At 46.9% G+C, this 24,325-nt stretch overlaps 2 protein-coding genes across 3 annotated transcripts in view; one reads left to right on the top strand and one right to left on the bottom strand.

Moving 5' to 3' along the window:
• The window catches only part of IDE (insulin degrading enzyme), a 1,118,175-nt gene extending 1,109,318 nt beyond the window's left edge, over positions 1-8,857 (bottom strand). Inside the window, exon 1 of the mRNA XM_085606153.1 lies at positions 8,761-8,857. Coding sequence (XP_085462279.1) covers positions 8,761-8,765 — 5 coding nt within the window. The 5' untranslated portion in view covers positions 8,766-8,857. The remainder of the gene's footprint in view (positions 1-8,760) is intronic.
• KIF11 (kinesin family member 11) overlaps positions 8,089-24,325 on the top strand; it is a 271,380-nt gene continuing 255,143 nt past the window's right edge. Inside the window, exon 1 of one of the 2 annotated variants that reach the window (XM_085606145.1) lies at positions 8,089-8,112. The gene's annotated coding sequence lies outside the window, so the exon portion shown is untranslated. The remainder of the gene's footprint in view (positions 8,113-24,325) is intronic. The other variant, XM_085606146.1, reaches the window with a different exon arrangement.

Raw genomic sequence — 24,325 nt, 5'->3', positions numbered from 1 at the left:
CGAAGCTCGCCACTGTGTGTAGGAAGTCTCCCCATCCCTGAGCTGAAGTCCAGATTGTCAAAAAGTGGGGTGAGGTGAGGGAAAGGTCGTCAACCCGTGTCTCCTATTGGTCTGATCTCATATTGTTAGAGTGGTGCGTGTGATGTGAGGCGCAGAGGTTAGGGGGTCTATGCTGTTTCTTAAGGAAGGGAATCATCCTGAGAGAAGTACCCTCTACCGCCCGGTCCTGAAATAACCAGTGTTTCTCTGATTCTGCATGACTCCACTCGGTGACGGAGCTGCAAAGCTTTGTAGTAGAGTTGGATATCAGGGATCCCGAGTCCCCCTTTAGTGGGTGGGAGAAAGCCAACAAATTTCTTCAATCGTGGCTTGAGTCCCTGCCAGATGAATAAGGAAAGTTACGCCTGTACCCTGTTGAGCCAACCGTTCGATGGCCGTCGAGGAACCATCTGAAAGAGATACAAAATTTTGGGCAAGATTGTCATTTTGACAGCCACTATCCTCCAAAGCCACGAGATAGGGTAATGTTTCCACTGCCGCAGGTCGGAGCGTATTTGAGCCTGTAATTTAGCATAGTTCACAGACACCACAGAGCGGAGAGTAGGTGCTAGGAGAATTTCCAAATATGGGACCATGTTTCGGGACCATTGCAGCCGGTGTTGCCTCTGAAGGTATGCCTGCGTCTGTGGGGATAGTGAGAGGTTAAGAGCTGTTTGCGATGTTGACTTTAAACCCAGAGGCCTCCGCGAAGGAGTCCATCTCCAACAGGAAGGCTTCTAGAGCGATTACAGGGTTTGTCAATGTCACAAGGACATCATCCGCGTATAAACTAATGGTGTGTGTATCGCCTCCAAAGCGTATACCCGTGATGAGCGGATGGTCCCTAACTCTCATGGTACTCTCCAGGTATGAAAGGATCGCCCTACGTTTGATGGGGTTGTTAAGTCCTCTTACATTAAGTGAGGATTTTAAGAGTGTCAGGAGACATCTAATATTTTGCGAGGATAGAATGCAATGTGAGGCCCGGAGCGGGGCCATCCTGTGAGGACTAGTGTGCACATGCGAAGGGAGGCCTGGGTATGAATTCCAACTCGGTACAGGCCAGAGAGTAGTGGACGGGGGACCCAGGCAACAGAAAACCCCATTTAAACAAATCAAACAAAATGAAGAAAATAAGTTAAGTGGTCGAAGTTCAGACCGTCATCCGGGGACGATCGGCAGGAAGTCTTCATGGGGTCCATGGTGTGGCCACGTGTGTCGCCCCCGCCGCCCACCTCCGATAAAAGGACGAGAGGGCAGGCTGCCCCCGCAGTGTTTATGAGGTTTGCGTCTTCGCTAAGGCTTCCGAAAGGGCCTCCAGTACCGCCTGATGTCCTTTGGTGATCTCTGCTGGGTCCGGGCGTTTGGTGCGACGCCAGCGGCTCCACTGTCGCCACCTCCATTGTGCTTCTCCTGTGCTTGGGCTGGGGCTACGGCCCCCATCCTCCTCCTCGGGAATGTCAACACCCAGCAGTTGACTAGCCTCTGTAAGGGAGCGGCGCTGATACAGCTTCTTATCCAGACAGACGATAAGACGGAACGGGTTCCCCCAGGAGTAAGAGATGTTGCGTTGTCGTAGATGCGCTGTGATGGGGCGGAAGGTTCGGCGTTTCTGCAAGGTGAGCGCCGCAAGCTCCTGATACAAGATTGGGGTCTGGTCTCAAAAGGTGATCAGGTGCATGGTCCTGGCTTTGGGAAGTATGTCCTCTTTTGTGCGGAAGTCCTGGACGCAGACCAGGATGTCCGCGAGTGGAGCTCTGTCGGACCTGGGCAGGCCCACCCTGTGTGCTCTGTCTAATTTGAGGTTTGTGGTGGGTGGGTTGCCCAGGATGTGATTAAAAAGCTCCCTTACGTAGTAGAAGATATCGCCGGCTTCTTCATTGGTTCGTACCCCTCTGATCCTGATGTTTTGCTTGCAGGAACGATTCTCCAAGACCTCGAGGTGTGTTTGTAAGTCCACCTGCTGCTCATGAATGTGGATGACCTCCTACTGCAGGACTGTTAATTCTGTGTCCCAATTATCGCTCTTGTCTTCTAGTGCGGCTACCCGCTCGGCGAAGTCGTCTACATCCCAACGGATGCCCTTAATTTCGGAGGTGAAGTCATGCTTGACCGTCTGTAGGTCTTCACAAAGCGTCGTGAACAATGATTCAAGGAAGACCCGCGTCACTGGTTCTTCCTTGATATCTTCCGCCGGCATCATGGAGGAGTCACCCGGTGATGGGTGGTCCGTGGTGGTGTCCCACCTGTTGATGTGCAAAGAGCTCTTTCAGTGTCTTGTCTTTCATCCCCTGGTGGAGGTCATATCCCGCGCTTAGTGATGATATGTATCTGGTACGCCAAGGCCGTCGGGCTCACCAGTACCCCTCCAAGCTAATCCAGGTGTGTGTCAAAAACCTCTCTGTCTCCTGTTTCACTCCCTGTGCGTACCCCCTCGGGGCGCTGAATAGTCCGTCCAGGCCGTAGGGGCACCGCCCTGTGAGGTGTAGCGGAACAGGGGCGGGAAAGCGCCTGGTTCGTCCCGTTGAATGACCCCCGCCCGTGGACTCCGCAGCTGAATGAGAGCACACCACCCATGCTCAATGCTACCCGCCATCTCCGTGCGGTCCACAAGGTGGATCGACCTGCTCAATGCAGGAATCCAGGCGCTGCCCCCGTCTCAGGGGTTGCTCTCTCTGATGCCATTCGGGGGTCTCGGACTGTTCCACCTTTTACCTCCGTGCCTCCTGCTGACTTGCCTGTCCAGGGTCCGAGCCTAGGCCCCGAGGATCCCAGACTCCAGTAGAGAAGGCAATGCTCATCTTGGAGGGGGCACTGGACAGGGGTTTGAGTGGGGGACCACTGCACACCTACAAGCCGCAGCCAGGCCTAGCAGGGCGACGGGTCCCACCCATGGTACCTACCACTAACAGCAGGCACGCACGTGGCCCCCGTGACTCCTCTTGCCCCTTTCTTGAATTTCCCCTCCAGAGGTAGCTGGCAATGCTAGGAATCAGGTGGGAACACAAGACACGACGAGGACACAGTGTATTTTGGACCAGATCCCTTTAATTGGGAAGACATAACGGAGGTCACCACCCACAGAACTGACATCTCCAGCAGGCCAAAGAGAGCTGAGGAAAATCATGATGAGGGAGAGCCAGGACCCGGAATAGGCGAAGACGGAGAACGAGAGGAGCTTCTGGAGTGCCGAGCCGAACGACCAAGGGAGGAACGAGTGGTGCTGCTCTCAACGTCGAGGAGAGAACAGGATTCGAGTGAGCCAGGAGGCAAACGGCAAGGCGCAGTGCTCCTGGAGGAGTGTGCCTCAAACAGGTACGGGAGCGTGTTACAGGGTGGATGGGTAGGAGGGTGAACGCTAACGAGTAAGACACCTCCCATTATCCCCTCACGTTACCCGGTTCCCAGCACTGTCACTCATAGTAGTAGGTTTTCATTTGCAGCATCTGTGCTCCCTCCCTCCCTCCCTCCCTCCCTATTTTGCTTCAATATATTGCATTAGCCCTCACGATTCCTTCCATTTCTCTTCCATTCCGGAGAGCCCGGGGAGACGTGAGAGAAAAGATACGAACGAAGACGCCTGGGGAGTATAACAGGACTGGAACAAACGCCTGTGGAGTACAACAGAACTGAAAGAAAAGAGTGTTGTTTTGTTTTTCTAACTCTGGCATCCCGCAAGAAAAGAGTTTACTCAATAAAACCGAATCTTGCCAGCCCCCTTGTTCAGCCTGATCCTTGCCTACCGTCACAGTGTGATTGACATGAGTGGAATGCTTGGGTGTCTGGTGTGAGTGTTGTCAGTTGGAAGATGGGCTGAGCAGATACCAGGCTTCTCCTGGTGGGGCGCGGTATCTATTCTTCTTATGAACTTAATAAACCACCTGAAACTCAGCTTGGCTACGTCTACTATGTCTTCTGCACACGTGGGGCCAACGTACTACATTTTGGTGACGAGGATGGGATACGAACCAACACATGCAAAACACAATGTATTAGCAGCACAGGGTGACTTACACACACAACATGATGACGTAAAAGCAGGATGAGGCGCATGGCGACTTACACACAACACGACAATGTGAGGCGCAGGGTGACTTACACACAACATGACTAAGTGAAGCGCAGGGCGACTTACACACAGCATGACAACGTGAAGCATGAGGCGACTTACACACGACTGGACAACGTGAGGCGCAGGGCGACTTACAAAATGGCAAGGTGAGGCGCAGGGCGCCTTACACACAACATGAGGCAAAACGAGGTGGTGGGTCTAACACCCAAAAACAGACTCGAAAAGTAAAGATGTATTCAACATACACAAATGGGGAAAAACACCCCATAACCCAAACAGGGTAAGGGTTAACAACAAAAATGTAGAGCGACACATGACATGGAAATGGGGCTTAAACCCATACCAGACGTAACAAGGGAATAAACCCTTTATGCCAATACCTAATGTTAATGTTATTAGAACTTATATAGCGTACAGCTACCCTAGGGTGTCCCGGCGCTTGCTGTAGTTCTCCCAACACTTGCAAAGAATCAAAACAACCAAGTTTTGAGCGCTTTCCTAAAGGAAAGAAGATCCTTAGAATTCCTCAACTCAAAAGGAAGCTGATTCCAGGCCCTGGCCGCTCCTGCCACAAAACTTCTCCCACCCCATCTAGCTTTCCTTATGATGGGAAGGATGATAAGCTTTGCTCCCTGAGAGCGCAATGATCTTCCTGGAACATACCAGCGAAATTGTTGTCTTAGATGTAGAGAGCCTGAATCCTGCAAAGCGCGGAAAACTAAACAAAGAGTTTTGAATAAAATGCGCTTTTTTACAGGTAGCCAATGAAATTTCCTTATGGCGTCAGAAATAGAGGTAGACCTAGACGTTCCCGTAAGCAGCCTTGCTGCTGAGTTCTGGAGCATCTGGAGTTTATAAAGGTTACCTTCCTGTGTATTCAAATAGAGACTATTGCAGTAGTCAAGGCGAGACAAAATCAACGCTGTGACCACGTTAGATTTACACTCTATAGGTAAAAGCGGAAGCACTTTCCTCAAGTTCCTAAGAATGTGAGAGGTGGAGGAAACTACCGCATTCACCTGAGCTTGCATGGAAAGGCATTCGTCCAAAACTACACCCAGATTTTTTACTTTTCTCGAGTGGACTGGAAGAGTACCCATGGATTCCGGCCACCAACTAGGGGTCCAGATATTGGCATTGTTGCCAAAAAGCATCACTTACGTCTTGCTTGCATTAAGCTTTAGATAATTTTGTGACATCCACTCTCCCACCGCCCCCATACATTCATGTAGTCTTTCCCCTGATGCCCTCTCCTGGCCTGGTAGCATGGAGATTACGATTTGAGTGTCGTCGGCATAAGATGTCAGACAGAAGCCGAACGATTCAATCAAAGGGGCCAGAGGGGATACATAAACGTTAAAAAGGGTAGGGCTAAGGGAGGAACCTTGTGGGTCCCCACAAGGAAGTGAGAAGGGGTTCGAGACGAACTCACCCAAAGCCACTGACTGCCGTCTATCGGAGAGAAAGGACTCTAAAAGAGACCAGGCTTTCTTCCGTATTCCGCAGGCCGACAACCGGTCCATCAGGACTCCGTGATGGACCGTGTCGAAGGCCGCGGAAAGGACAAGCAGGATCGGTACGGCCTTACCACCTTGATCATAGCCTGTCCTGATTTCATCCGTTGATTTGAGAAGCGCAGTCTCGGTACTATGTCCCTCTCTAAAACCAAACTGGGTGGGATCCAGGGCATTAGTATCGCGCAAAAAGGTACTCAATTTTCTATTCAAGTGTTTTTCCACCAGTTTAGCCGGAAGGGGAAGACGGGAAATGGGGCGAAAGTTGTTTGGGTCATTCATATCCAAGTTAGGTTTCTTCAGCAAAGGAAGCACCGAGGCTGTCTTCCAATGTTTAGGAAACTGGCCAAGAGTAAACATAGCATTATAGATGTTAGTCAGTATCAAGGCTATGGGTTCAGGTGGCAATTTTGCTATTGCCACAGGGCAAGGGTCATAAGGTGACCCAGATTTAGCAGTAACCAGAAGGTTGAGGGTCTCAGAGTGTATTATAGGAGGAAAAATGTCCAAGGTGGATTTTACCTCTGGACAGGCCGTCGAGCCTGGGTTGGTATTAACCGGGTTTTTAAACGTTTAAAAATTTTTAGCCACTTTATTCTGAAAAAAAATGGCAATTTCCTCACAGAAACCTCTCGTCGGCGTTAAAGGAACAGGCGGTGGGTGCGCCAGTCTGGTTACTATGTTGTAGAGTTCCTTGGTGGAATTAATCGCAAGCTTAATCTGGTGTGTGAAACACTCTTTCTTAGTTTCCAACAGTAAATGTTTATAGCACTGGATACTTTGTTTATAAGTATCTTTAGCAGATGGAAGATAACCCTTCCTCCAAGCCCGTTCCAGCTGTTTACAAATTAGTTTTTGTGACTTCAAAACTGAGGAATACCAGGGGGCTGTGGGTTTTAACCTTTTCGGGATGATGATTTTTTTAGGAGCCAGAGTGAGGCAGACCTCCTCTAGCCAAGATGTATATACCGAAACGGCTTCTTCCACATCTAAGGGGAGGGGTTGCTGTGTGGAGAGTAAAAGATCCCTAAGATCATTTCCTACGACCTTATTCCAGGATCTAATTTCCTTAGGCTCCCCCCTCGTGGAGGTTCTACCCGGATCTTTTCCACCTCTCGCCTCAAACCTGACTGCATAATGATCAGACCAGGCCAGGGGAAAGATATCGGTAACCGAAATCTGTGTGGAGTTAGAGAAGATCCCATCCAGCGAGTGACCAGCCTGATGAGTAGGACCCTGCACCAGTTGTTTGAACTCCAAACTACCCATAAGATCAAGCAGTTTGCCAGTGTCTCTGTCCCCATCCAATTCAAGATGAAAATTAAAATCACCTAGAAAGGTGAAAGACTCCCTGGACAAACCGTCCTCAAGCAAGGCTCCCACCTCTGTTAGAAAAGGGCTCCTAAGACCCGGAGGTCTGTAGATTAAAACACCCCTAAAAGTATGGCCATAATGGAGGGTGAAGACAAAGGACAGGGCTTCAAAGCAGGAGTATACGGTTTTGTCGAAAGTGGCTTTGATGGAACTATCATAGAGCACAGCCAGTCCTCCCCCTTTCTTAGAGGGTCTGTTTACAGTATAGCAGGAAAAACCAGGGGGCGTGGCCAACACTAAATCAGGTCCGAGGCCTCGTCCAGCCATGTTTCCGTGATAAAAGCTATTTTGATATTATTATCCTCAATTAGTGATGCACACTCGACACTGTGTTTGACCAAGGAGCGGGCATTAAGTAGTAGGAATTGAAAAACAGCCGTAGTCTTGCCATTTGATAGATTTGAGCCCAAATCCCGTGCTTCCTCAAGCGTTTTGCCTGAACCCAGCTCTGGCAGAGTTGTGAAACAGGCCGGGCACCACCGAGGTGTAAGCCCTAAACCAGAACCAGGTGAGAAACCCACACAATCCGGTTGCCTGGTAGCCTTGTTAAGGATTCGTAATTGTCTACTAGAGTAGCTGAGAGTGGTTCCATCACCATGGGAAAATTGGGCAGGGATTTTGACACATGGCGCGGCCGGTGCGCCGGCAGGCGCAGACGGGTTTGCCTTAGGCGCGCCTTCGGCGATTAAGTAGTGATGATCCCTGAAGCGCTAGAGCGCGAAACACATCCCCACCCAAGATGGCGGCCCCAGACGATCGTCACCAACTCGGCAAGGCTGTGAAGTGCTGAGACACAGGTAAGGGGGTAATAAACACTATGACCCCAGTAGCAGCAGAATAGTTAAAAAATAAACGATTTAAAAAAAATTAGGAACAATAGCAGCAAAGCGAGTAAAATAAAAGCCCAAGCTAAAATAATACCGCAGTGCAGGCGCAAGCCAGCGCTTCTCCCGGCTCAAGCCTCAGGAGATTCCAGCGCTGCGCGCACGCGCCATGCGCAATTAAGTAGTGATGACCCCTGAAGCGCTAGAGCGCGAAACACATCCCAACCCAAGATGGCGGCCCCAGCCGATCGTCACCAACTCGGCAAGGCTGTGAAGTGCTGAGACACAGGTAAGGGGGTAGTAAACACTATGACCCCAGTAGCAGCAGAATAGTTAAAAAAGAAACGATTTTTATAATTTTAAGAACAATAGCAGCAAGGCGAGTAAAATAAAAGCCCAAGCTAAAATAATACCGCAGTGCAGGCGCAAGCCAGCGCTTCTCCCGGCTCAAGCCTCAGGAGATTCCAGCCAAGAGATTCCTAGAGTCAAGGTACAAAGGCTTAGCAAAACTGAGCAAGATAATAAAGAGGGGACATGGGACAGAGACCCACTCCTATCCATTCGGCAGGGATACTATGTCAGAAAGAAGAACGTAAGGGATCTAATGACAACAAAACCTGTACGTCTGAAATGGAAAACAGCAATGTCACCATACAGCAATAACAAGTCACTGTCAACTCATAAGTCAAATTTTCCAGTGAAATAAAACGTTTTAACTTTAAATCTCTTCATCATGCACCACAAACTAGAGTTACAAAAAAATGTCAATGGTGTGCCTGTCACCGCGATAATGGGGAACAGGCGTTCCAACGACAAACAGGACTTCGCAGAGATGAAGTGGCTCCAGGAGACATGCAAGAAGATAGTACTTTGCAGCAGAGATGACGCCCACTGAAGATGGAAGGGCTCTTTGACTTGTTAAAGAATTGGAACTCACCACATGACTCCCCGAAGTTTTCAGGACCAATCAAACTCAAAACACAGTTCAAACGTAGAGACTGCCTGGAAGTCAATTCCGGTCCGGATGACGGTTGCGCTTACCCAAAAGGCGTCACTGAGGCAAACAAGGGAAAAAAACTATTCACCGCCCAACGTAGAAACAGCCATGGCGCTTACAAGTAAAACGTTGCAGCCAAAACAAAGTGGAGCGAAACGATCCTCAAACAGCAATGCTAGTTCTGACTTGACAAACGAAAAACTTTATTTGCCGAACACAACATGTTTGGCAGATAACACGAGACAGAAGACACTGCAAACATAACATCTGACAGAAACCTCCAATCAAAAGATGGCGGAATGCTCAGGAGACACATGCCGAGAGGCTTGCGATCACAGCGTGCTGTCAAGAGCTGCACAACAGCTAACTCTGTCATGGCGGTTGAACTTGCACTGATGCAATGTTGGCTCAAGGGACACCAACAATGAAAGACGGCAAATGACACACCGTCAATGTAGCTCACTACACAGACTCCCTATCGTTGGCCGGCAGAACAGACACAATTAAACACGATGCCACTAGGGCATTACTCTTACCTAGTGCTTGCGCTTGTAAGGAACTGCTGGTGTGTGTCCCAAACACATCTTTACGTTGAGTCCAGTTCCTCAATGCCACAGTTAGAGTAAACACACCTTGCACATTGTAGTTGTAGACACCACTGCTCTCCAGGAGTAGGTTGCCAGGAGCACGCAAAGCTCCTCCTTAGTAGCGCACACATCAGGAGGTTGATAGGCTTGTTGCAGATGAAATGTACATGTGTAAGCCACTTCATTTTTGTCGTTCTACAATGTCGCCCTGCGCTTCACTTAGTCATGTTGTGTGTAAGTCACCCTGCCCCTCACATTGTCGTGTTGTGTGTAAGTCGCCATGCGCCTCATCCTGCTTTTACGTCATGTTGTGTGTGTAAGTCACCCTGTGCTTCACATTGACATATTGTGTGCGTTTGCCACACTGTGCTGCACCTGTGTTGTTTTCTCATGCTGCACTTGTTCTTGGGTGTTAGTTCCATACTACACTAGTTGTTACACTGTTTTTAGAATGTGTCCCTCACATGAGGGGTGGCGTTTTGGGTCATGGTTCCCTTCCCCACAGTCTTCTTACATGAAGAGTACTTCCTTGGGTGTCGTCAACCCACAGTGTTTTAATCTTGGGGTACATTTCACCCTTTACTTTCTATGTGGTTGTTACTCAATTGGTATCTGTGAGCTGTTCTTACACTTCTCTATTTTTCACTTTTTGTTCTCTATTAAAGGAGGAGGATGGTGTTAGTGTTTTCCTTTCATTCCTCTTTCCTCCTTTGTTTGTCTGTTTTCCCTCTTGTGATGTGGTTTTACCATTCATCCCAGGGTTTATGGACTGTTTTCATCATTTGTACATTGCTGTGTATAGTTGTTTTCATTTTAATGTGGTTCCATTTATTTTTTTCAATATAAAAGGGAGAGGATATTTAGTATTCTCATGTTATGCTGTAATGTTCCCTTTCACCTTGTCCCTAGCTGCTCAGCCAGTGTGAGTGTTCTGTGTAGAATGTTGGTGTGATTGACATGAGTGGAATGCTTGGGTGTCTGGTGTGAGTGTTGTCAGTTGGAAGATGGGCTGATCAGCTAGCAGGCTGCTCCTGGTGGGGCTCTGTATCTATTCTTTTTATGAACTTAATAAACTACCTGAAACTCAGCTCGGCTACGTCTACTATGTATTCTAAACACGTGGGGCCAACGCACTACAATCTCCTATGCTGTGCCCCAGTCCGCTCGTCTCTACGGGTGTTGAGGGCCGCGCGCGAGACGTTAGATCATCTGATGCGGACCTCACCGCTCTAGGGCTGTCTCAGAGGCTTCAATAGATCCCCGGGCGGGGCCGTCTCACGGGAGCCCGCGGACCTGCCACCGCGCCAGCCCCGGGCGCCGCTTCCACCACCTCAGCAGCTCTCATTGCTTCACCCTCGGGCTCCCTGAGTGTATCGCGACATCGGGCCACCGTTCCTCAAAGTTCAGGGCTCCACAGGCGGCGGAAGGCCGGTGCTTTACTAGGTGGTCGGCGGGGAGGCAGCAAGACACATCCTACCTCGCAGCCATCTTGGCCTCGCCCCCCCGGCTGTGTTTTATTTAACAGGCTACTGGCCTGGGTTGATAAAAATAACGTATTAATTGATGTTCCAGCTGGATTCCTCAAAGGTATTAGCACAATTGACATAGCAGTCAAACTTTACATGGTGTGTGCCAAATGTGAAAGGGTGCTTAAATTGCCACTATAACTCTCATTTATAGATTTAGGATTGGCATTTGATCTGGTGGAAAACATCCTCCTCCTAGCTCAAAAAACCCTGTACGCAGAAACAAGCGCCTTTGTCCGCTACCGAGGCTATAGAGAAACTACCCCTATTTTTCAATACGATCTGGTGTACAGCAAGGATGTTTACTTGACCTGTTGTTTTCCATATTTTCAAACAACTGCGAAGAGTTTTTATTAAGAGAAAGAACGGATTTTCTGTAGTCATGTAACAATCCTTCTTTTCGCAGATGACAGATTTATATTGATTTCAACGCAGAATAAAATGCACAAAACCATGGAGAACTTTGAGAGCTTCTGTAGCCAGAAGGATCTTTGCATTTATGCACAAAAATCAAAAGTAAGGCCCATTTCATCAGCCCCGCCTTTAAGGAAATCTGCAAGTTAGCGGGCCAAGTGCTTGAAACTGTCAAGAGCAATGACAACCTGGGTATTTGCTTCAATAATAAATTGAAATGGTGTGACCATATTGAAAAGGCAGCCAAAACCTTGCGATGCCAAGCAAATGCTTCCCTGCAGGTTAAACACAAAATTGGTTGTCATGCCCTGACCTTCATTCTACAAGTCAATAGACAAAAAGCAGTAGCAGCGGCAAAATACGCCACCAATTACAGAGATACAGTGAGTGCAAAAATTTGAAAACTCATTCTTATGATCCCCTTTAAATCTGAGTCCTGGCACGCCACTTTTTCCCTGGATCTCTGACACAATATCTGTAACTGAAATATTGTGTCAAAAATATCAAGGACCAAAATATCGAGAAGGTAAATGCAAATAGGTAAGTATAGATTTACTATGCTTACCTCCACATCTACGTACCTTGAAAATACATATATAGTTTAGGTTCATATATGTGGAGTTATAAATAGTAAAACTTTGCTTACCAATTGAAACCTACCTTCACAATATTTTTGTCCTTGATATTCTTGACACAATATTTTGTCCACACAATATTTCTGTTTCTGATATCCTGTCTAAATACTTTCTTCTCCTATATCTGAAATTGGTTTTGGTGCCTTTCACTGATATACTCATCCTACCAATAGTGTTGTACTGGCTAAGTTTAAATCGCAATTGTCACATGGCGTCATATTAATATCTATAGAATAGATAATCCAGCAATCTACATCACAGTGTTCAGTTATATCCAGGCTGCTTAGACAGTCACATGAAGTCATTTCACAGCCTAATGATCAAAACCATAGCTACACTTTCAATTACTTTAAGTTCTAGCCACTTGGAGGTTGAAGTCTGCAATGCAAGTGGCATAGGCTTCCTTCCTTGTGCAACTCAAACCATAAATTCTGACCTTCTACCAAGACTCCAGAAGTTCAATAGGTGCTCACCTGACCACACATAGCTCATCCCATCACCATCATTATAAACCCTGCATTGTCTAAACCAGTGATCCACTTCATCCATCTTCGGCATCCTCCTGTGCAAGTTCAACTTGGATCTTGGCAAGGGATTTCATTCACCAATTAGTTGCCTTTCTTCAAACCAACCATCCTTCAGGTCATGGGTACTTGCACCCATTTTCCCAGGGGCAAAAAAGAATGGCCAGTGACATGCCCGAGGGCTCCATTAATGCCAGCATGGTTGGGGTAGTGTAAGGTGGGTGTGCGGGAAGCAAAGATACAAATGAGTCGTGGATTTATTTTGAGGGTCAAATCATATTCTTCCTATACCTTAGTCCATTTAATTGCCATTATGTGACAGAGATGGGTAAACCACAAAAGGCCGGGCCAAGATTGAGCCTGATGCCTGGCTCTGACTCGGCTCTAAGTTAACTTGGATCCCCAAACCTATTACAAACGTAGCCTTCGTGTGGCTTCTGTCTAACTTCCACGCTCTAACATCATGCACCAAGTAAAAGCATTCATTTTAAAGTAACACACGTGAGGGAAAGAGATATTGATCCAGTGGCTGAATTGCACAGTGTGAAACCAGAAAATCCGGGATCAATCCCTACTTCCCATTTGACCAAATTGTGTGATCCTAGTTGGTCGCTTTAGTTAATGTTCCCTCCTTTTTCTTCATTATCACATATGTGAGCATCTTGATCAGGATGTGTGCTATACAAAACCTTACCCTATGTTTGATTCAATAAAATACAATGTTGTTCCAAGTATAACAACCTAGGCCACCCAGAGGGTGCACATGACAAGTGACTTGCCTGTCATTTCACTGATGGCATTGTTGTCAGGGAAAGCATGAATGTTTCATGTTCATGTTTGAAACTATCACTTCTAACAAATGGCTTTCAATGCAGTGATACATTCTGATGTACTAATGTTAAATACTTCCACATATTGTTGAAATAAACTTTTCAGAATAAAAAAAGATATATTTTTACATGTTTGTTGCAGGATGTCTTTAAAAATTAATGTATTCCTAAATATAAGTTGCAGGACACACTCTCTGCTTCGTTTCCTTTACTTTAATTACCTGTAAATAAACACTTGCCTTTTTAACAGCTTTCCGAATGTTAGTGGTCTGTCATGTAAACATCAGCCCAGTGCTGCTGCTTACCAGGGGGGTCGCAAGAGGCACACAGGCTGTCCTTTGGGTATCCCTGCTTTAGGTAGTCCCATAGACGTCTGAAAACTGGACCTTTATCCACAAATCTCACCCATTCCTCCTTCATAAACGCACCATCTGATACAGAGCTCCATCCCATTATAAAAATAGTTTGTTGAGGCACCTTTCAAGATTAATATTTGAGACCAGATTTGCAGTTCTTCTTGAGTCCGTGTGCTGCATGGGTTACCCCCCCCCCCCCCCCTCACCCCGAGGCTAGAATTCAGTCTGTCCCTGTACCCAACCCTACACAAACATCCAACCCTCATTTTCATCCCTTTTACTTATTTATGTATTTTATTTTAACATGTCCTAAGTGATGTACTATGTGAAGTCTACAGCATTTCATGATGGGGTGCAAGTTTTAGATAGTTGACTAAACTAGAACTGGTGTATTTCAGTGTTTTTAAATTTCGGTCATGTCTCATTCCAACACCTAACTGTAACATTACTTTAACCTTTGTTTTTATTTTTTTTCAAAAAAACATGTTACGTTCTTCGAACCTAACTATAATGTTACTTTAACCTTTGTATTTTTCTAGTGTATTTAAAAAAAATCATATTCTTAATTGGATCAACAGCCAACCCTTGTCATGCAGCCAACCCTCACTGCACAGTAACATCGAAGGCTAGACCTGGCGCCCCATCCCATAAAACCCCGCTATGTATGTCCTTCGGCCCTGTGCAGCACTGCTTGAATGCAGGGACTGTCCATGAGGTCAACCCCCACTACGTACATCTTTTCTCCACTCACTCACAACCTGCATTCTCCTTTCTTTCTTAACATTTTTGGGGCCCTGCTCTACTCTTTTGGGACTTGCTATACGAGCATTTACCCTGTGGTACCATACAGGCTTCTTTGGGGAAGTCCCGCAAGAGAACCACAGTACCTCACAGAAGGGCTGCACGGGGTTCTGCGACAGTACTGGAGTAACCACCGTTCGAAAATAAAGAAAAAGATCTCTTTTGGGGTGGGTCCCCCTTGGTCTCATCCAGAAGATATATCCCAATCCCCCGCAGCACTTTTCTATCTTATATTTAATTTGACTTTAATATGTAACCTTTTAACAAGCCTGAATCCCATAATGATGGTAAAAACTTTTATACAAACTGTTCAGATCGAATGGTATAACATAACTTTTTACAAAATTATCATACGGTTTGAGGATGAAATCAGTGCAGTCCTTTAGCTAACTGGAGATGGCTTCAACTAAAAGAAAAGAGAAAATTATCTATGTATTTTTATTTTTTTTCAAATAAACATCTGATGGAAGAAACTTTAAGTCTCCCAGGAGGATCATCTATATCTTTGTGCATCTTAGGTGGAAGATATAATGTTGGGATTGTGGGTTACTCAGTATCTAAATACAGGTATTCACATCTTGTGAAGGCGCTCATCTTTTTACTCCATCAACCTCTGTCTCCACTATAATTATGCTCAACTGGTTATACTATTCCTTATCATTCAGTTGTCCAAGGGCTCTTCATACATATTTCTCTCTGGACCAGAGAATAATGAGGAGACTCTGGTTTCATTTAAACAGTGCCTAAATTCAGCAGTCCAGTGGACAGTAATTGTCTCAAATTAAACTCTGATAAAATGGAGATCCTATTTTCCGGGACAAAGTTCTCCCCAGATCCCAGCAATTGGTGGCCGGCTGAGCTTGGTTCTCTCCCCACTCCCACCTCAACAGTAAGAAATCTGGGTGTCAAATTTGATACTAATCTTTCTTTTGAACCTCAGATCAAAGGCCATTTTCACTTATAGCTTTGCTGCTCTCAAATCTTCAAAGAGAATGTTGCTTTTGGTCCCAGAGCATGCTCGAAAGATCATTGCCCACTCTGTGGTAATCTCTAGACTTGATTATGTGTACAGCCTCTATTTGCACTTCCCTACTTATTTGATTCAACTTCTTCAGATTGATCAAAATGCAGCTGCTCAACTAATATTGAAAATTCCTTTTGAACAATTAGTGACACCTTACTTATGACCATCCCATTGGCTACCTGTGATCAAGCGCATTCAATTTGAGGTGCTAACTTGACTGGAAAGGACCCCTTTATTTAACCAATAGATTTAAACCTTCTCATCAGGCCAGAACCCTTAAATCTAATAATTCTAAGCTGCTCCAGGTCCCAAAGGTTTGTAAAGCTAGAAGAGGGGGCAGATCGTTTTTTTTTTATTATAACTTTATTTAGTGTTTTGTCATAAAGTATCTTGATACATGATGATATACACAGTCACTGTCCAAGGACGATGAAGAAGTTTGTACATAGACAGTTTGGCTCAGTTAGGAAAAACACATCAAAAAATATAGCCATATTCAATGCAATATCCAATATGCGGTGGACAGTACCCTCAGAAGCATACAATAGCCTAGACCATAGAGAAATCACCCCACCCCAACACCTGCATCAAAAACTGTGAATACTATAAAGGACACATAGGTCATAAAGAAACTGAACACATAGTGGCCGATGTGTGATATATATCTCAACTAACCCACCCCAGTGGGGACAATGCCCTGTTCCAACTGAGAGGGAGGGTCACGCTGCAAGGATGCAAGGTAGGCTCTAAAAGGGCCCCATATGCCCCTGGGCCGCGAGGTAGATGGTACTGTGCTGGCATATACCTTATTCCTCGTGGTGCAAGAAGCCAGGCTGTCCATCCAACCTTTAATTTTAGGTGCTGTCCTGCTGCCCCAGTGAATGGCCACCTCTCTTTTGGCCAATAGGAGATAAATGGCCGCAAATTTTCGAACCTTTCTGGGGAAGTTATCTACGTATCCTAAGAGGGCAATTTCAGGTAAAGGGTCTATTGGTAAGTTGCTCATGTCCCCTAGTGTTTTGTGTACTTCCTTCCAGAAGGAGTGTATACGTGGGCAGGACCAAGCTATGTGTGCAAAGTCTGCGTATGGGGCGTCGCATTTCCGGCAGTTGTGGGGCTTGGAGGGGTCTATTTTGTGGACTCTAGCCAGAGTAACGTATATTCTACGGAGAAATTTGAAGTGAATTAACTTGTGTTGGCTATTGAGGGAGACATTTTTCGTGACTACGCAGCATGCAGCCCACTGCTCGTCTGTTATTGCGCTACCCAAATCTCCCTCCCAGTCCCTACGGATCTTGTCATCATTGAGTGGGACGAGGGAGGGGGCAGATAGTTTCTTTACCTTACATCCAACCTCTGGAACTCTCTACTCCTCAGTTTACGTTTGTCCCCTTCCAAAACTGTTTCAAAAAAATCTTAAGGCTTTCGTCTTTATTTAATTCTTGTCACTTTGGTTTATTTGTTTTGTATTACTCAACATTTTGCTTGCTGCTAGTACCATGTGGGAGGGCAGGTCGGATATACAGATGAGGAGGCTGAATCTACTGTCTAACGGTTTGTGCTTTATTATCAGGTGACACAGTCTTAGGTTTTACTACAGGGGTGGGGTGGTCCTCTTCCTATTCCGTTTTCTCTCTCCCAGGTTGGGGACATGAAAATGCTTGATCCGCTCCTTCCTTTCCAGGGCCAGTGTTCAGTGTGCGGTGCTCTGGCTCGTCCGTTGTACTGGCTTCACCAGGAGGCTCGCAGAGAGGAAAGAAAATGGAGGCCTTCAGTGATCTTGTGGCAATAAAGGGTGAATAGAAAGCCCGTCATCTACACCCGGTGATGCCTAGAGATTATTTGCGATTCGTGCTCTCTGTGAAGGAAGTCACGATGGGGTGGGAAAAAAGAGGGAAGGTAAACGAATATTAGGGAGCTGTGCTGGAAATAAAAGATATCGTGCCCACAATTGCTAGCAGGGGTTCGTTCTCCCCTACCGTGTCAGAGTCTCTATGCAGAGTGCTATTCTCCTGACCCATGCTCGTTATCCACCCTCCTCCCGCTTCCCTCGTCTACTCCAACCTCCTTTCCCCAGAACCAGTGTCACTCACCGGCTCCGCCACAACTCTCCTGAGTTGCGGTGGCTCTTCAGCCTCCTCCGGTGGACGCCACCACTCTTCGGTCCAGTGGTCGTCTGCCTACTCCTCTTCGTCGCAACTCCGGTCGCCGTGCTTCCGTCCAGCGCTCTGCTCGGCGTCTTGCTCCAGTCCCGCACTCGACTCCTCGTACCGCTCTTCACTTCCGCTGGTCAACGACGTCTCTTCCTGGTCTCGCCTCTCTTTCTGTGGTGGCGAAACAGTACTTCCGGGGTCAACTCCTCCCCTCTCCTCCTCCTTGCCTCGCTGTGAAAAAACACGAAAAGGTGGGTATGTCTCTTTTCCTAGCCGCGACTTTCCTGATTCTGCCCCTAGTAGTCTGTTCCCCATACGTGAAGGATTCTGGTCGGTGTCGTTGGTTACCCGCAGTGGGAATTAATACCCCAGAGTTCACCCTCTCACATCCCTTTCCCCTTGCTGTCTTACTACTAGGGCTTTGTTCTTGGGGATTTCATTGGTCCGATCCCTTTCGGTGTTGGGTTTGAAATCTGTAGGGCTGTAATGCCAGAAACCACCTCAGTACTCTTTCGTTATTACCCTTGTTTCGTGCTAACCATTCTAAAGGGGCGTGATCCGTATACAAGGTGAACTCTCTCCCTTCTAGGTAATATCATAGTGTCTCTATGGCCCATTTGATTGCCAAAGCCTCTTTCTCTATGACTGCATAGTTTCGGTCCCTCAGAAATAACTTCCTACTGGTGTACAATATGGGTTTCTCCTCTCCCTGTTTCGTTACTTGAGATAATACGGCACCTAGTCCCTGTTCCGAGGCGTCAGTCTGAAGAACGAAAGGAAGCGAGTAATCTGGACTGGCTAACACAGTATCGGATGTAAGGAATTTCTTTAGGGATTCAAAGGCCTGTAAAATCTCCGGTGAAGGGTGTCCTAACCTTGCCTCTGTGTTTATTGTTTTCTGTAACAAGTTAGTGAGAGGGGCAGCGGTTTGTGAGAAATTGGGCATAATCCGTCGATAATAACCGAGCAGCCCTAAAAAGGCTTGGAGGTCTTTTTTCGATTTGGGTAGCGAGATTTGAGAGATGGCGGTCAGCTTGGAATCCTGGGGTCTAATGACTCCTTCACCCAAAAAATAGTTTAGATACCGGACTGTTTGGGCGGCTAGACGGCTTTTGGCAGGATTGATCTTGAGACCATGAAGTCCTAGGGCTCTTACTACTTGTGACAAATGGGACATATGTTGTTCCCAATTGTCGCTATAGATGACTATGTCGTCTATATATGCGCCGGCGTACTTTTCATGGGGCTACAGGATTTGATTCATGGCTCTCTGAAAAGTTATTGGAGCTCTGTGCAACCCAAAGGGCAATACCTTGAATTGGTATAATCCATCTGGGGTGGAGAATGCCGTTTTTTCTTTGTCTTGGTTGTGCAGGAGTATTTGCCAGTACCCTTTACAGAGGTCCAGGGTACTGATATATTTGGCTCTGCCTATCCTTTCGACCATTTCGGCCACTCTTGGGAGGGGATATGTATCAAATTCTGAGATTTTGTTAATTTCCCTAAAATCGATACAAAAACGTACCGAGCCGTCTGGCTTCGGTACGAGAACTATCGGCGAATTCCATTCGCTGATGGAAGGTTCTATGATGTCCATCTGTAACAACTTTTGTACTTCTTCTCGGATAGTAAGTCGGCGTGCTTCGGGTACTCGATAAGGTCTGAGGCATACCCATTTACCAGGGGGGGTCTTGATGGCATGTTTCACCATGGACGTTCTTCCAGGAGTCAAGGAAAAGATGTCATGGAGAGGTAGAAGAACGTCTGTCAGTTTTTTTTTCAAGATGGGAGAAAGCGCAGGATCCATGCACTGCTCAAACAAAGGAACCGCTACATCTGCTTTGGTAACGAGTGCCGGTAAGGGTCCCTCCTATCTCTTCAACAAATTAATTTCGTAGATTTGGAAACCGGGTGGCATAATGAACAATGACCAGAACGTATCGACACCCACTTCGAGATGGTAGTAGGGGTCCTATAATATCCATCCCTACTCTACGGAAGGGTTCCTCTATGATAGGAAGAGGACGTAGGGGTGCTTGGGGATGCCTATACCTACTATTCTTCTGACAGAAGGGGTCATTCTCTACAGTACCTTTTTACTTGTTGGTAAATGCCAGGCCAGTAGAAACGTTCTGTAATCTGTTTCTCGGTCTTTTCAGTCTAAATGTCCCCCCAACAGATGGCTATGGGCCAAAAATATTACCTTTTTGTCTAAAGGGTACCGGGATCAATAACTGGGGAGTCTGGGTGGGGCTTCCTTTTCGGTACAATAACCCGTTTCTAATGAAGAAATAAGGACCTACATGTAGGGGATCCTCTCGTTCTAGAGCGGTGTTCCAAGCTTCTTGTAGAACGGGATCTTCCCGGTGAGTGGCACGCAAATTTCTATCCGTTTCCCAGGGATTATCCTCCGGCAAGACAGGCAATACTGTAGGGGTCTTTCTTTTTTCCGCCCTTCTTTGTTTCCTGCTTTTCCCTGGTTTGGATTTTGGCCACTCCTTGTTTTCTTCCCCAGAAAAAGGGGCCGTGGCCCACCAGTCCTCTTCTTTAGTGGGGCACTCTTTATCATTTGGAGTAGGTTTTGGTAGTCGTTCCCAAGAATGACCTGTTCCGGCAAATTGGGGATGAGTCCCACCTTTAAGGAGGTGCCCGAGTCGTTCTGATGTTGAATCTGGACTTGGGTAGTGGAATACTGCTTGGTATCGCCGTGCACACAATGGATAGCGATGGTCCCGTCGATGGGTTCGATCCACGGTTCCAGGTCCTGAGATCTGATAACGCTTTGGCGGCAACCTGTGTCAGCCAAAGCCATTGCTGGTTGCCCATTCACCGTCACTTTACAGTGATACAGAGGAGGTCTCTTCTCGGAGGAGGAACAGTAATAATTGCGAGACATTCCTATCTCCATGGGTTCTTCCTTTTGTGGACAGAACCGGGCGATGTGTCCCATTCCTCCACAATGAAAACACTGTGGTCCTGGGGGAGGGGGTCTGATTGTTGGGGTTCTGGGAGTTCCGGGAATGATGGTAACGGGTTCCGGTTTCTTTACAATAGGTGGACGAGGGGTTCTGTGGGGTTCAGAGCTGCCAGATTTTCCTGAGCACGGCTGTATGCGATGGCTATTTCTACTGCTGTTTCTAAAGTGAGATGGGCCTGTTGCCGTACCCATCTCTGTATGGGTGGATGGAGGGAGGTCAAGTATTGTTCCAAGTATATCTTGGACATAATGCCGTCTTTGTCGGTAGTAGCAGGCTTCAGCCATCGTTCTGTCATGTCCTTCACCCGGAAATACAGTGCTCGAGGGGTTTCTTGGGGTCCTTCTTTTATTTTTCGTAGCTTTATCCTGTAGGATTCATCATCTATTCCTAGTCTCTCCATGATGCATTGTTTAATGTCTGCGTAGGGGACCGTTCCTTGAACTGTCGCTGCTTGATAGGCCACTTGCAGATCTCCCGAAAGGAGGGGTCCCAGATACTGTCCCCACTTGTCCACGGGCCAGGCCGCCGCAGTGGCTATTCGCTCAAAGTTATTAAAGAAGAAATCCGGATCTTTCCCACTAACATATCGCTGTAAAACCATGGATAGAAGGGAGGTGGGTCCCCTCTGATGTCCCAGGGCCTCAGTGAGTTTCTCCATGGCTGCCCCATGTGCCTGACCTTGTCCCGTCGGCACCTTCTGTATCTTGTCTCGATCTTCCTCCATCACTGTGAGAAACCGTTCCATCACCTTACCCAGGTGTTCCTGGTTCTCCGCCATTTTTACCAGAGCAGCCTCCATGTCTCCGCTGGATCCCACTTCTGACACCACTTGTGGGAGGGTAGGTTGTATATACAGACGTGGAGGCTGAATGTACTGTCTAACGGTTTGTGCTTTATTATCAGGTGACACAGTCTTAGGTTTTACTACAGGGGTGGGGTGGTCCTCTTCCTGTTCCGTTTTCTCTCTCCCGGTTTGGGGACATGAAAATGCTTGATCCGCTCCTTCTTTTACAGGGCAGGTGTTCAGGGGGCGGTCATCTGGCTCGTCCATTGTACTGGCTTCATCCGGAGGCTTGCAGAGAGGAAAGAAAATGGAGGCCGTCAGTGATACTGTGGCAATAAAGGGTGAATAGAAAACCCGTCACCTACACCCGGTGATGCCTAGGGATTATTCGCAGTTCGTGCTCTCTGTGAAGGAAGTCACGATGGGGTGGGGAAAAAGAGGGAAGGTAAACGAATATCAGGGCGGTGTGCTGGAAATAAAAGATATTGTGCCCACAATTGCTAGCAGGGGTTTGTTCTCCCCTACCGTTTCAGAGTCTGTATGCAGAGTGCTATTCTCCTGACCCGTGCTCGTTATCCATCCTCCTCCCGCTTCCCTCATCTACTCCAACCTCCTTTCCCCAGAACCAGTGTAACTCACCGGCTCCGCCGCAACTCTCCTGAATTGCGGCCGCTCTTCAGCCTCCTCCGGTGGACGCCACCACTCTTCGGTCCAGTGGTCGTCTGCCTCCTCCTCTTCGTTGCAACTCCGGTCACCATGCTCCCGTCCAGCGCTCTGCTCGGCGTCTTGCTCCAGTCCCCCACTTGACTCCTTGTACCGCTCTTCACTTCCGCTGGTCAACGATGTCTCTTCCTGGTCTTGCCTCTCTTTCAATGGTGGCGAAACAGTACTTCCGGGGTCAACCCTCCCCTCTCCTCCTCCTTGCCTCGCTGTGAAAAAACACAAAAGGTGGGTGTGTCTCTTTTCCTGGCCGCGACTTTCCTGATTCTGCCCCTAGTAGTCTGTTCCCCATATGTGAAGGATTCTGGTCGCTGCCGTTCGTAACCCGCAGTGGGAATTAATACCCCGGAGTTCACCCTCTCACACACCGGGACGCTTCTTCTGAAGCAGCTGAACGCTTTACAAATTGTATTGTATTGCTACACAGTCCCCAGCATGCCCCCTGATTCTATTGATGTCTTTCACAATTTATTGATTTAGGAACTTAAATATATTACAATGTAGCACTTTGACAAAACCAAGAAAAATCTTGCATGGAGTGGGGGCCATGCAACTCACAACACTCTGGACTCCCTGTGTGTCTAGTTTTCAGATATGCCTTGGTTTTGTAGGTTTTCCAGGATAGCAGCTTAGCCTGGGCCCAAGTACTCCTGTCTCACCCAATATTAAGTCACCACAGTGTGGATTTGGAAAATGGGGAAAAGTATGAAGAAATGTCACCAACAACATATGTAAAAGAGAAACCATATATGGACGGAATGTAGGGAGGACCTGGCTTGGCAGTTCGGGCTGAACTGTTCCCATTGGGCGCAGGGTCAAGACTGATTTGCATATGGCTGGGTTCAAACTGAAATGGTATGGTGAACAAAAACGAAGGATTTAGGCCCAGATCTCTGTACTTGGGTGAATGTAGGACATTGTTCTGCATTCTGTACATCAATTGTTCTTTTTGCATTAACAACTTATGTGGCATCCTTCATAAGCGGACACTCTCAGCAAGCACTGGGGATCTTCTGTTTCTGTTGTTTGCCATTTGTATAAACACACAAGTGCTGCAAGCATGCAGAGTTAACTGGCCGACTTGTATGTTTGGTTAAAGGTGTGTGTTTGTAGTATGAATATGGGAGTAGGGTTCTGTGTGTCCGTTTGCCTTCTAACTTCATGACATTCGGATTAAAACAAACCTCGGCTAAGCTTTACCTATCTCTTCTTGTCTGTGTCTCTGTATCACTTGGAGCCCTGACCAACACTTGCCTGGATGAGAAGGGCAAATGGGACTGTAATAATGACTCTCCAGCCTCTTTCCTTGACAAGTGCAAACTCTGTATTGGCAATATGTAGTCCTCTTTTTTCCAATTATGCTGTCAGCAAAGCACCGATCCTGCAGCCTTGTAACATCCTCCACAGCAGATGAAGCAGAGGCTATTGCTACTACAGCAGTAGGACTATTAATATTGGCCATCTGAAAGTCAACATCAGTGGTTCGGTGGTAGTCTCACGATAGACATACATATTGTATGTTGTGCATAAATACGAAGGTGCCAGTGGCCTAAAATAAATGCTAGCACATACACAATATTCAGGAAATAAATTAGTCCAACAAACAGTAAAATGTGCTCAATGGAAGAGATAATACCACGTCACCTAGATGGTGTAAAGTATAAAGGAAACAATTTCCCAATATACAAGAAAATATATATTGATTGTCCAGAGCACCACCGATTAATTAGTAAGCAGTCCGTCAGTTTGACAGGTCCAAATTTGTATAGCAAGAATCCAAATATAGCGAAGTCACTATGAGAGACCGATGGTTCCAGTTGCTTTATTAAATGTTTTTCCACTTTCTTGTACAGTCTGATATTGAGAAACAGCCGACGCGTGTTTCATCCTTTTCGACAACCTTTTCAAGGCTCTGATGGAATATCAGTGTAGAAGAACTAGTAGCATATCCAATCTCTGTGTGTGGTATAAATCTTACTCCTCAGAGCCCGAGGACCAAACGCATCCGGCGACCATTAGAAAATTCACTATCACATAGATTTAAACAGTAAATATCCACGACTTTCCTTATGGTAAAAAGCGTGTCAAAAGATCGAACTTAGTTAAGACGTGAGTAACAACAATGTCTGCCCAATGCACCAAAAAGTCCTGATAAGCCCAGGTCAACCGCAAT

This window comes from Triturus cristatus, chromosome 1_2, assembly GCF_964204655.1.
Source record: "Triturus cristatus chromosome 1_2, aTriCri1.1, whole genome shotgun sequence".
NCBI lineage: Eukaryota > Metazoa > Chordata > Amphibia > Caudata > Salamandridae > Triturus > Triturus cristatus.
Note: the sequence above shows the minus strand (reverse complement) of the source record. Positions and strands in the feature narration are given on the sequence as shown.